At 49.0% G+C, this 13,603-nt stretch overlaps 1 protein-coding gene across 1 annotated transcript; it reads left to right on the top strand.

The window, feature by feature from the left end:
* Positions 1-11,021: 11,021 nt before the first annotated feature.
* On the top strand, positions 11,022-12,811 carry LOC123397826 (FBD-associated F-box protein At5g60610-like). The gene is made up of 3 exons (XM_045092358.1): positions 11,022-12,036; positions 12,162-12,296; positions 12,397-12,811. The coding sequence occupies exons 1-3, from the start codon at positions 11,074-11,076 to the stop codon at positions 12,742-12,744; spliced, it is 1,446 nt and encodes a 481-aa protein (XP_044948293.1). The 5' UTR covers positions 11,022-11,073; the 3' UTR covers positions 12,745-12,811.
* The last annotated feature ends 792 nt before the right edge of the window (positions 12,812-13,603 follow it).

Below are 13,603 nucleotides of genomic sequence, written 5' to 3' on the forward strand. Positions count from 1 at the left end.
CAGCAAGGAGGAGGGCGGCGCGCGGCGAGGAGGACGGCGACACGCGGCGAGGAGGGCGGCGCGCGGCGAGGAGGACGGCGGCGGCGAGCAGGACGACGGCGAAGGCGAGGAGGACGGCAGGCGGCGGCGAGCAGGACGGCGGGCAGCCTGACGGCGTCGTCGAGTTCGTCGCTTGCCGCGCCGGGCAGGAGAACGAGAGGAAGAGAAGAGAAAATGGACGATTTGGGTTCGAAATTTTCGAACTCCCGCTTATACAGGTGGATCTTTAGTCCCGGTTCGGGGCTCGATCCGGGATTAAAGACCCCTTTAGTCCCGGGTGGCGCAACGACCCGGGACTAAAGACCCTTTTTCGGGCAGACTAGAAGGCGGGAAACACGAACCTTTAGTCCCGGGGCGTGGCTCCAACCGGGACTAAAGGGGGTCTTTAGTCCCGGCTGGAGCCACAACCCGGGACTAAAGGCCCTTTTTCGGCGGACAAGAAGGTAGGAAGCAGGGGCATTTAGTCCCGGGGCGTGGCAAGAACCAGGACTAAGGTTTTGCCTATATAAGCCCTCGCCCCTGCCCGCCATATCCCCTGTTTTTTGGTTGTTGAAGTGTGACCATGCCATGCTCTTGCCACCCTAGTTCATGCACATGACGTGTTCGATGAAATGCCCGAGCCACTCTATTTAAGCTTTCTCCTCTCCAAACTCGACCTCCAAGCTTCATTTTCCTTAATATTTGTCTAGGTTTGGCCATGCAAACCAACTGCGAGCACCACCGTGGTGAGCCTCTTGTTCTTATCTTCTTTTTAAAATCAAAAAAATCTTACTTGTATGATTTAGATACATACTTGTATAAATTACTCGCTTTCATTATTTTTTGTTATTATATAGTGCGATGGTTTTGGTATCCGCCTCCGTCGGCCCTCGTCCTGTCTATGATTCGGATGTGGTATATATTATCTTTTATAACTATTTGTTTTATTTAGTATCTATGACAACTATGACGACCAATGTGACATATATTTTTTTAATCTAGGAGGTATGTGAACCGGAAATTCCAACCCACATAAAAATTCTTGTCGAGAAGTTAAATTTGGTTGAAAAAGAAAACAAATATTTGAAAAAAAATTGAAAATAATTTAGGATAAGAATATGGAACTGGAGTTGCATGTCGCCGATGTCATCGATGATCGCAAGATGAAGATCGATGCGATGCGGTTGAAGATGGATGCAATGCGCTTGAAGATGGATGAAATGCGCTTGAAGATTAGGAATATTAGAGGCTTGGTATCATTATACTGTTGGGTCAATTGTTACCTTAGTTGCGATTTTGATCGCATTTGTTGTTGCATTTAAATGTTTTACATAGTTGTACGTTGTTTTATGAGAGAACTTTATGTATTTATTTTTTGCAATAATAACATTTGATCACTACTGTTCTTTGACTTTAATGTGATGATGAACTTGTATTAATTTGGTCATATGTTCTGCAATGATTTTTTGAACTTATTTGAACTCCATACTTTTTGTGTGTTCAAAATGCACCATTCAAAGGCACATCACAAAATTTCAAAAATTTCTGACTTCATTTGATATATTTCGTGCATTTACTTATTTTTTTTGAGCTAGTTGACCCTGAAATTGAAAAGCACTACAAATGAACTCTGAAAATGTTGAAAGTTGGCATGCTATCATCATTTCACCCACATAGCATGTGTTAAAAAGTTGAGAGGGCTACGACAAAAACTGGATGCACTTCGTGTACAAAACGGACAATCTCTCTCGAAGTATCAGGGTTTCGAACGAGAACTCATCTCTTACAAAGGGATTTCATTTCTTTAAACTTATTTGAACTCCATACTTTTTGTGTGTTAAAAATGCACCATTCAAAGGCATACCATCAAATTTCAACAATTTCTGACTTCATTTGATATATTTCGTGCATTTACTTTTTTTTTTTGAGCTAGTTGACCCTTAAATTGAAAAGCACGACAAATGAACTCTGAAAATGTTGAAAGTTGGCATGCTATCATCATTTCACCCACATAGCATGTGTAAAAAAGTTGAGAGGGCTACGACAAAAACTGGATGCACTTCGTGTACAAAACGGACAATCTCTCTCGAAGTATCATGGTTTCGAACGAGAACTCATCTCTTACAAAGGGGTTTCATTTTTTTGAACTTATTTGAACTCCATACTTTTTGTGTGTTCAAAATGCACCATTCAAAGGCACACCACAAAATTTCAACAATTTCTGACTTCATTTGATATATTTCGTGCATTTACTTATTTTTTTTGAGCTAGTTGACCCTGAAATTGAAAAGCACTACAAATGAACTCTGAAAATGTTGAAAGTTGGCATGCTATCATCATTTCACCCACATAGCATGTGTTAAAAAGTTGAGAGGGCTACGACAACAACTGGATGCACTTCGTGTACAAAACGGACAATCTCTCTTGAAGTATCAGGGTTTCGAACGAGAACTCATCTCTTACATGGATACTATGAAAATGAAAAGTGTTTGAAATTTAGTACATTCCATACATGCATTACATAAAAGGTTTAATACATTATTACATTATTGCACCAATATTCCTATCTATTATTTCTGTTTTTTTCTGGGTCGTAGCCATGGAGAATCTTCATCATTCAGTAGGATGCTTGGGTCAGTTTTCACTTTGAAGGGCGGAATTTCATGAAACTTATTATAATCTTCTGACATGTCTGTCTTGTCATCTAGTCCCACGATGTTTCTTTTCCCTGAAAGAACTATGTGCCGTTTTGGCTCATCGGACGATATCTTCTTTTGCTGATTTCTTTTTCTCGTTAATGTAGACATGTCCTTCACATAGAAAACCTGAGCGACATCATTGGCTAGGACAAATGGTTCGTCCATGTACGCAAGATTGTTGAGATCCACTGTTGTCATGCCGTACTTTTGGTCTACAACTACTCTGCCTCCTGTCAGCTTCACCCATTTGCACCGAAATAAAGGGATCTTAAAAGTAGGTCCATAGTCAAGTTCCCATATCTCCTCTATGTACCCTTAATATGTTTCCAAACAGTGCCCATTCTCGTCTATTGCATCAAAGCGGACACCACTATTTTGGTTGGTGCTCTTTTTATCTTGGGCAACCGTGTAAAATGTATTCCCATTTATCTCATATCCTTGGAAAGTACATATAGTCGAAGATGGTGGCCTGGCCAAACAGTACAGCTCATCTTCAATGGTGTCGTCATTCATGAGATGTGTCTACAACCAACTGCCGAAAGTCTTCTCGTGTTCCCCTTTAATCCAAGAGTCAGCCTTCCCCAGGTTTTCGGAGCGTAGAATATTCTTGTGTCTCACGATATACGGAGCCACCACGGTGGAATTGTGTAGAACTGTGTAGTGTGCTTGAGAGAAAGAATGCCCGTCCATACATACTTTTTCTTTCCTTCCTAGTGTGCCTTTTCCTGTCAGCCTACCCTCATACCGAGATTCAGGAACACCAATCGGCTTAAGGTCAGGAAGAAAGTCCACACAAAACTCAATGACCTCCTCTGTTCCATAGCCCTTGGAGATACTTCCTTCTGGCCTAGCACGGTTACGAACATATTTCTTTAAGACTCCCATGAACCTCTCGAACGGGAACATATTGTGTAGAAACACAGGACCGAGAATTCTAATCTCTTCGACTAGGTGAACTAGGAGGTGTGTCATTATATTGAAGAAGGATGGCGGGAACAACAGCTCAAAGCTGACCAGACATTGGACCACATCAATCTGTAACCCTGATAGACTTTCTCGATCGATTACCTTCTGAGAAATTGCATTGAGGAATGCACATACCTTCACAATTGCCAGGCGAACATTTCCCGGTAGAATTCCCCTCAATGCAACCGGAAGCAATTGCGTCATAAGCACGTGGCAGTCATGAGACTTTAGGTTTTGGAATTTTTTGTCTTTCATATTTACGATTCCCTTTATATTCGACGAGAAGCCAGTCGGGACCTTGATACTGAACAGGACTTCAAAGAACATTTCCTTCTCTTCCTTAGTAAGAGCGTAGATGGCACGCCCTTGAAACCGCCCTGGATGCATGCCATCTCTTCCTTTATGACATTCCTGGTCCTCCCGTCCTTCCGGTGTATCTTTTGACTTCCCATACAAGCCCAGGAAGCCTAGAATATTCACGCAGAGATTCTTCGTCAGGTGCATCACGTCGATTGCCGAGTGGACCTCATGGACTTCCCAGTAGGGTAGCTCCCAAAATATAGATTTCTTCTTCCACATGGGTACGCGCTTATCACGGCCGTTAGGAACAGGTTGGCTGCCAGGACCCTTTCCAAAGATTACTTTTAAATCTTTGACCATATCAAATACTTCAACACCAGTACGGATGACAGGCTTCCCCCGGGGTTCTGCCTTGCCATTGAAATGCTTGCCTTTTTTCTTTAAGGGATGCTTGGGCGGAAGAGAACGACGATTGTACGGATACACATTCTTCCTACAGTTGTCGAGATATATACTTTCTGTCTGATCCAAACAGTGAGTGCATGCATTGTATCCCTTGTTTGACTGTCCTAAAATGTTACTAAGAGCAGGCCAATCATTGATGGTTACGAAGAGCAATGCCCGAAGGTCAAATTCCTCTTGTTTGTGCTCGTACCACACACGTACACCTGGTTCGGCCCACACCTGTAAAAGTTCATCAACTAATGGCCTTAGGTACACATCAATATCGTTGTCGGGTTGCTTTGGACCTTGTATAAGCACTGACATCATAATGAACTTCCGCTTCATGCACAACCAAGGAGGAAGGTTGTAGATACATAGAGTAACGGGCCAGGTGCTGTGACTGCAACTCTGCTCCCCAAAAGAATTCATACCATCTGTACTCAGACCTAACCATAAGTTCTTTGCGTCAGCTGCAAATCTCGGGAACTCTCTCTCGATTTTTCTCCACTGCCGACCATCAGCGGTGTGCCTCAACTTATCGTCTTTCATACGATCTTCCATGTGCCATCGCAACAACTTCGCATGATCTTTATTTCTGAACAGACGTTTCAACCGTGGTATTATAGGAGCATACCACATCACCTTGGCAGGAACCCTCTTCCTGGGTGGCTCGCCCTCAATATCACCAGGGTCATCTTTTCTGATCTTATACCGCAATGCAGTGCATACCAGGCATTTATCCATATTCTCGTACTTCTCACCGCGGTAGAGGATGCAGTCATTAGGGCATGCATGTATCTTCTGCACGTCTAATCCTAGAGGGCAGACAAGCTTCTTTGCTTCGTACGTGCTGGCGGAAATTCGTTCTTTCTTGGAAGCATCTTCTTCATCAGTACCAGCAACTTTTCGAATGATGAGTCAGTCACACCGGTCTCTGCCTTCCACTTCAGCAATTCCAGTGTGCTACCCAGCTTCTTCTGGCCATCTTCACAAGTTGGGTACAACAATTTGTTGTGGTCCTGTAACATCTGCTCGAACTGCAACCTCTCCTTTTCTGTGTCGCAACCTCGCCGTGCATCAAAAATGACCCGGCCAAGATCATCAGCGGGCTCATCTGGTTCCCATTCTTCATTCTGATCTTCTTCTTCATTGTCTTCCATTGCGGTATCAGCATACTCAGGGAACATAAATCGGTAGTTGTCATCATCATTCTCTTCTTCTTCATCGTCGTCTTCCATCATAACCCCTCTTTCTCCGTGCTTGGTCCAAACATTATAGCCTGACATAAAACCGGACCGAAGCAGGTGGCTCTGAATGACTCTTGAGGAAGTGTAATCCTTCTCATTCCGACATTCAACACATGGACAAAACATATAGCCACCACCATGCTTGTTCGCATCGGCTGCATCTCGAAAAGAATGCACGCCTTCTCTGTAAGCGGCTGTGCGTCGATCACCGTACATCCATGGATGGCTCATCTGCGTTATACGACAGTATATCAAATACAATCACGATCCTAAAAATTAGTACCGCACGGTCTAAACGAGGAAATATAGTTGCTAACCTTTTAGAATAAGTAGAAATAAAGAGGAAGAGGTTTAAGCGTGGCTCGGGCATTTGGTATCGTAGTTGTGTTCGGTGAATTGAAGCGGCATCGCTCTAACACACATTTCAACAAACACCTCTAGTGCATCAAAAAAAGTGGAGAGCAAGCACCCACCCACAATCCTCCATCCAAGAAAAATGCAACGAAGAGGGGAGGGGGGGGCTGTGCTATATATAGGCAGAGGACTTTAGTCCCGGTTTGAGACACAAACCGGGACTAAAGGTGGCGCACATGCGGGCTGCCCACCGCGTAGCCCTTTAGTCCCGGTTTGGAACACGAACCGGGACTAAAGGTTCCTTACGGGCCGGGACTAAAGCCTCGAGGAAGGATATGAGAATTGGGACGACGTGGCCGGGCCTTTAGTCCCGGCCCAGAGGCAGGCCGGGACTAAAGGGTCCCGGCCAAAGGCCCGTTTTCTACTAGTGTATGTAAAATACAAGACCTCGCGATGCAAATATACATCTCCACCTACAGCAGATGTAAAAACGCCAGCCCCTTGCAAACCGCCCTTTCAATTTCTTTCCTCAACCCCATTCTTTTCCTCCGTCAGCAGCACCACGCCACCATCGCCCCACGCCAGATCCGCCCCCTCCACGACCCCCGCCGTCGATTCCGCTGCGTTTCGATCACCGGCCACTATCACACGCCGCGAATCGGCCCATTTCCTCGACACGGTCGAGGTGTCCGCCGATTGATTATCCCTGTCGCCGCTCCGCCCACTCTGCCCCAGGTCCCCACCACGCCACCTCGCACCACCGCACCGCCATCACGCCAGCAACCCCGCTCGCCTGCCCCACCCATAGCACCGTCGCCGCGCATCCCAGCATAGGCGCCTAGCCAGCAGCCCCGCTGCCCCGCACCACCACACTGCTGCCTCACCCACCATACGGTTCCAGTGCCGCCGCCCGCCTCGATTCGCCCGCTGCCACCCCGCCGCCACCATGCCGCTGAAGAAGGTCCCCAAGTTCAACTACTTTTATATCTGCATTTGCATCATTTGTTGGAGTTGCCCTTCCACATCACAAATTTAGATCATCCGTTGGAATTGCCTCTTTTTTGAAGATGTAACTTTTTTACATCTCCTGGTTTACATCTCCAAATCTTCAATTCAAGATGCTCTTAATCTCTACACCCCCTGGCCTAAACAGAAATTGATGGTTTCGTCCCTTGTTGTTCAAATCTGCGAGGCAATATCTTCAGCGTTATCGTTGTTATATATATGATGAATATCTACCCCTGGCCGGATTCTTGGCTATATGGAACTCCGGTTTGGTTGATGGTCTTCATCTTCAATTTTTGATTTGATGGAGAACTGGATGATGCATTGTTGGGGAGCGATGAAAAATAGAGAGGAAGATGGAGGAAGCAACAATTGACATGAAATATGGAACAGAAAAGAAGCACCCGTGGAGGAAGCCATGCATGCCCTTCTCAATTCTCATACCATCGCCACTGTCAGAACTGGATGAACGCGGGTCTCCCGGGGGCGCCGACGGAAACATTTTTGGCGTGAAAAAACACTGCCGACGGAAACATTTTTGACGTGAAAAAACATTGGGCTCGTCGATTCAGCGAGTGGCAGCGCGATCGTCGTCCTCATCGCCTCGTTTTCCGCGGGAATCGATGCGAACGCTGCGTCGTCGGTCAACCTTCCATTGATTGACGGGCGGCACAGTGAAGCGCGGCGAAGCGCGTCCCGTCGGCTCCTGCCATGCATTCACACGCCGCCGCTCCGTGTGCCCGCCCGCCCGTCACTATATAAGGCGACCCACCGCCGCCGGTGGCCACACCTCTCCCCGCCGATGATCTCTCCTGTTCTTCTTCGCCACCGGCGCCTTCTCTCCCTCTCCTCCCCAAGAACGATGGTCGAACACTACGCCGGCGATGGAGCGGACACCAACGGTTTCGGCCGTCGGCACCTCCGTGAGGACGAGGCCCGCCTCCTCTACGTGGCTGAGTACCCGGCGCCGCCAGACATGTGGGTGCCGGGGTCTTGGAGGCTGAGCGCCGGCGGCGTCCCGGTGCCACCACCGCCCACTGGAGCTGAGCGACGGGCGGAGATTGTGCGCATCCGGTCCGGCATGCCGAAGAACTCGCACAACCTCCCGCGGTACGCCCCCGACAGCAACGCGCTGTGGACGGCGTTATTCGAATGCCGTCCCGCCAACTAGGTCGCCGCCACCAACGGGGTCGAGCCTCGCGGCCGGCACAACTCCGATGGGTGGCGCCTCTGGTGGGGCATCCCGGGCCGCACCTTGGAGGCCGTCCTTGAGCACAGCGAGGGCGGCAACACACCCATGTACTACTACCCTCCGCCGCCAAATTTCTCCCGCCGCCGCGGCAGCTTCTAGACGCCGAGGAGGATGGAGACGGCGATGTCCTCGTCGTCCGGCTCCCGCTCCCGCTCCTCCAGATCACCGGCGTTGCTCCCCGTCAAGCCAGAGCCGCAGGAGACGCCGCTGGGGCGTCATACACGCAACACCCGCATCAACAACGAGCCCGACGCTTCCTTCCGCCTCATCAAGCCGAAGACGGAGGCGGGGCTGCTGCCCGTTAAGCAGGAGCACCTCGCCATGGCCGCCGCCGACGAGGCCGCCCTAAAATGGGCGTGGGACGACTACGTACGGGAATAAATGGAGCGCCAATGCCGCGCCCTGGAGGAGATCCCAACCCGTTTACGCGGCCGCGAGGAGGGTGTCATCGTCATCCTTGACGAGAGTGGAGAGGAGGCGCCGGCGCTTTCGTACCCCATTTGTCTCGGTGACCCAGGGCAGGGGTGCAGTAAGAACGGCTCCGGAGTGGGTGGCAACAGCGACGATGGAGACGACGACTACACCAACTTCTATAAGCTCCTCGGCATGGAGAAAGCGGCAGTGACGGGCAGCAGCGGTAGTTTAAGCTTAGTTCAAGCTTAGTTTACGGGCGGTTCAAGCTCCGGCGGTCCCAGGCCGAACCCATCGCGGGATCGCCCGGGGGCGCTGGCGGAAACGTTTTTGGCGCGAAAAAACGTTGGGCCCGCCGAGTCAGCAAGTGGCCGCGCGGTCGTCGTCCTCATCGCCTCATTTCCCGAGGGAATCAATGTGATGGTTGCGCCGCCAGTCAGCCTTACATTGATTTACGGACGAGCAGTGAAGGTGCGGCGACGCGCGTCCCCGTGAGCACGACCCGTCGGCTCTTGCCAAGCGTTCACACGACGTCGCTCTGCAGGCCGGCCTGCCCACGGCTATCTAAGGCGACCCACCCCCAGCCGGTGCTCACACACCTCCCCCGTCGACGCTCTCTCCTCTTCTTCTTCACCCCCGGCGCCTTCTCTCCCTCTCCCACCCAAGAATGATGGTCAAACACTACACCGGCAATGGAGCGGTCGCCAATGATTTCGGCCGCCTGCACCTCCGCGAGGACGAGGCCCGCCACCTCTACGAGGCGGAGTACCGGGCGCCGCCTGACATGCGGGAATCGGGGTCTTGGAGGCTAAGCGTCGGCGGCGTGCCAGTGCCACCACAAGCCATCGGAGCTGAGCGACGGGCTGGGATTGCGCGCATCCGGTCCGGCCTGCCGGAGGACTCGTGCAACCTCCCGCGGTACACCCTCGACAACAATGCGCTGTGGACAACATTATTCGAACGTCGTCCGGCCAACTAGCACGCCGCCACCAACGGGGTCGAGCCCACTGGCCGGCACAACTTTGAGGGGCGGCGCCACTGGTGGGGCGTCCCCGGCCGCACCATGAAGGCCGTCCTCGAGCATATCGAGGGCGCCAACACGCCCAGGTACAACTACCCTCCGCCGCCAGCTTTCTCCCACCACCGCGGCAGCTCCTGGACGCCTGTGAGGATGGAGACGGCGACGTCCTCGTCGTCCCGTCCCGCTCCCGCTCCTCCGGATCGCTGGCGTTGCTCCTCGTAAAGCCGGAGCTGTAGGAGACGCTGCTAGGGCGGCGCACACGCAGCGCCGGCATCGTCATCAACGAGCCCGACGCTTCCTCCCGCCTCGTCAAGCCGAAGACGGAGCCGGGGCTCCTGCCCGTCGAGCAGGAGCACCCCGCCATGGTCGCCACCGACGAGGCCGCCCTGAAATGGACGCGGGAAGACTACATCCGGGAAGAAATGGAACGCCAGTGTTGCGCCCTGGAGGAGATCGCCGCCCGTCGACGTGGCCGCGAGGAGGGTGTCATCGTCATCCTTGACTAGAGCGGCGAGGAGGCGCCGGCGCTTTCGAAACCCATTCGGCTCGGCGACCTAGGGCAAGGGTGCAGCAAGGATGGCGGCGGAGCGGGTGGCAACGACGACGATGGCGACGACGACTACACCAACTTCTACAAGCTCCTCGGCATGTAGAAGGCGGCGGCGGGCGGTAGCATTAGCTTAGTTCAAGCTTAGTTTAATGTTTAGTTATGTTTTAATTTCAGTTTTTGCATAAATTTTAACGAAACTATGAATTTCGTTTGAATTTGATTGGGATTTTGCCGAATTTGGGACGATTTAATAAAAAAATTTAAACCCTTTCGGGCGATCTTTGGAACGAGGAACGCGAACCCGAACGGGTGGAGATGCTCTTACTGTCGCGACCTTTGACACGATCTTCTCTTCCGCAACAAACTAAATTAAAGGTGCAGGTGTCGACGTACGCCCTCCGTTCTAAAATAATTGTCTTAACTTTATACTAGCTCTAGTATAAATTTGTATTAAGTTTAAGACATTTATTTTGAGATTGAGGCAGTACTATTTTTTTCTGAAAAACATGCTAGCTGTTGAGCAGCGGGGTTCTGGCAGCGTCAAGGGCACATGTCACATTAGGCAGTTTCTAATTGCTCATGTCACCTTTCCATTTACTCACGTCCGCCAGTTTTCTATTTATGGGGTTGGTCTGTCATCCATCGTACTAAGCCAGCAGTCAAAGTGTCAAACACACACTCTCCTCAGAAGCGATCGAGGTTGCTTCGTCCGCTCCGCATCTGGCCCTAGCCTCCCCTCCCAGTCCTCCAATCCCGAGCTCCACCATAGAACCTAATTCTCCTCAGGGCCGATCTCTGACAAACAGATGGAGGCCGGCCGTAGTAGTAGGAGTACGGCTACCCGGAAGAGGAAGTCAGCCGCACTCGAGGTCGAGCGCTATCCGGCTCCGGCACCACCGGCGGCACCGCCCGATCCCGGAGCGGCTGAACACGATGGATGCGGACACGGACGAGATCTCCACCACATCAGAAACCTCAGCGACCTCCCCGACGACATGCTCCGTAAGATTATCTCGCTCCTCCCCATCAAGGAACGCGGCCGCACGCAGATCCTCGCGAGACGCTGGCGTCCCCTTTGGCGCTCTCTTCCTCTCAACATCGACTGCGCTGAACTCGGTGATGGTAAACTCGGTGATGTTTTACAACGCATAATTTCCTCCCACCAAGGCGTCTGCCACCGCTTCTCCATTCGCCCAGAATTGTCCACGGACATGGACAACGATGCTGCCGTCGACGCCTGTCTCCTGTCCTCCACTCTGGATAAACTCAAGGAGCTTGAGTTCTACCGTCGGCGGTGGCACAACTGGCAGCCGGTGCCGGTGCCGGCATTAATCTTCCGCTTCTCGCCCACCCTCTGTGTTGCCAAATTCGGACATTTCACACTCGCGGACGACGCACTTCAGGGGATTCACTTCCCCCAGCTTAAAAAGCTCGTTCTTCATTATGTCTACCTCTCGGACTTCTCACTCAACAGCATGATTGCCCGCAGCCCTTCTCTCGAGTTCTTGCTAATTATTCGGTGCACTGGAGCCCGTCGCCCTCGGATCAATTCGTTTACCCTTACAACCATCGCAGTCGATAATCATTCGCCAGATCCATCCATAGAGGAACTCGTTATCGAGAGTGCCCCTCATCTTCAAACATTAATCCATCTTGATCACAACCATGATTTGCATATAGCCGCGCTTTCCGTGCCAAAGTTGGAGACCCTAGGTTGTACCAACTCCACGAGGCTCGTGTTTGGTTCCACATATATTCGTCATCATCAGGTAGCTGATCTTCTTATTCATTTTTTTTACTGTTGTCAACCTTCTAATAACTTGCATTTCACTGCATATATACAGAAATTACGTATATTACTGTCTAATGTTTTGAATTTCATGCTTTGATGAAGGGACCGTGCATTCGTGGCCTTGCAACAGCGGCGTGCAAAATCAAGTGTTTGGTTCTTGGTATGGCTACTCTTAATTTGCACATGGTTATTGAATTGATGACAAACTTTCCGTGCTTGGAGAAGTTGTACATTCAGGTGATGATCGTTTTACCGATAGTACAATTTCTTTGGCTTCTTTATTGATCTACTTGTTGTTGTGAAGTTCTTATATACATGGTTTGCCGATTTTTTTCAGTGCCAGAAATCATGGAAAAACAATTTGTGGCGTCGTAAATACCGGGGTCTCATTACCAGCACATGTTTTGACATCCATCTGAAAACAATAGTATTGGATTATTATCGGGGCACAAAATCTGACATTGATTTTGTTACTTTTTTCGTGCTCAACGCTAGAGTGCTAGAAAGGATGAAACTTTTAGTAAAGAGGAACGATGATAAGTTCGTGGCAATACACCGTCATAGGCTTCAACTAATGAACAGGGCTTCACATGGTGCTCATATTAACTTTCGTCTCAAGGATTCGGATGTGTGTATCAGTAACATGTACAAGTTTTGTATACAGGAAAATATTTTAAATTTGTAGCTGTTTACATGCAATTGTAAAACACTTGTTCTACTAGAAATACAGCCAGCGACATTAAAGTTACTAAGTATGTATGGCTCTATCGGATTGTTATTTATTCTGTCAATGTTGCCATTCTCATCCTTACTCTTAATATGTGCAATTCAGATTAGCTTTCGGAAAATGTACATATGGATGTGTGTTGTATTGGTAACTCATGAGCTTTTCATATTAGCGCATAAAATAACTTATGATGGGTGTGTGATTGGGCAAAGCATATGTGGGCGAGTAGTATTTACAATGCTTTCTCAACCGAAGTATCACTTTCAACGATAGTTAGCTTTCACCCTCAAAAGGGGAAATCAAGCAGAATATACGTAAATCCACCATATAACAGTGTGTTTCTTGTGGTAAGAAAATCAGAGCCAAAAAAAAGACACGAATACCTCATATGATGCTCTAGTTCTGTCTTTGAATGTACACTACAACATAATTGCAATACAAATTCCATGTTTATCAAACAAATTGACATAAATTAAATCTGAAATTTATTATGAGTTGTGTAGGCTAATACAACAGTTTGATGAAAATTTCAGTTTAACGGAAAAAGAAAAACTAAAATTATGTATGAGCTGAAAAGGGGCAAAGACCATCATATACCCACAGTTTGTAAGAACATTCAAATACCGATCAATCTACATAAGAAATTTTGCTTTATCAGAGTAACAAACATAACTTTGGATGGGATCACTGACTTTTTATCAGGCCCGAACAATGAATAGGCACAAGGCAGAACTATTTTGCTATAACTGAAATTCTATATTGCACGTACACGGCAAAAATAATCCGACACAATAATTTAAGGTATGGGTGGGTAATT

Source organism: Hordeum vulgare, chromosome 5H (assembly GCF_904849725.1).
Source record: "Hordeum vulgare subsp. vulgare chromosome 5H, MorexV3_pseudomolecules_assembly, whole genome shotgun sequence".
Lineage (NCBI taxonomy): Eukaryota > Viridiplantae > Streptophyta > Magnoliopsida > Poales > Poaceae > Hordeum > Hordeum vulgare.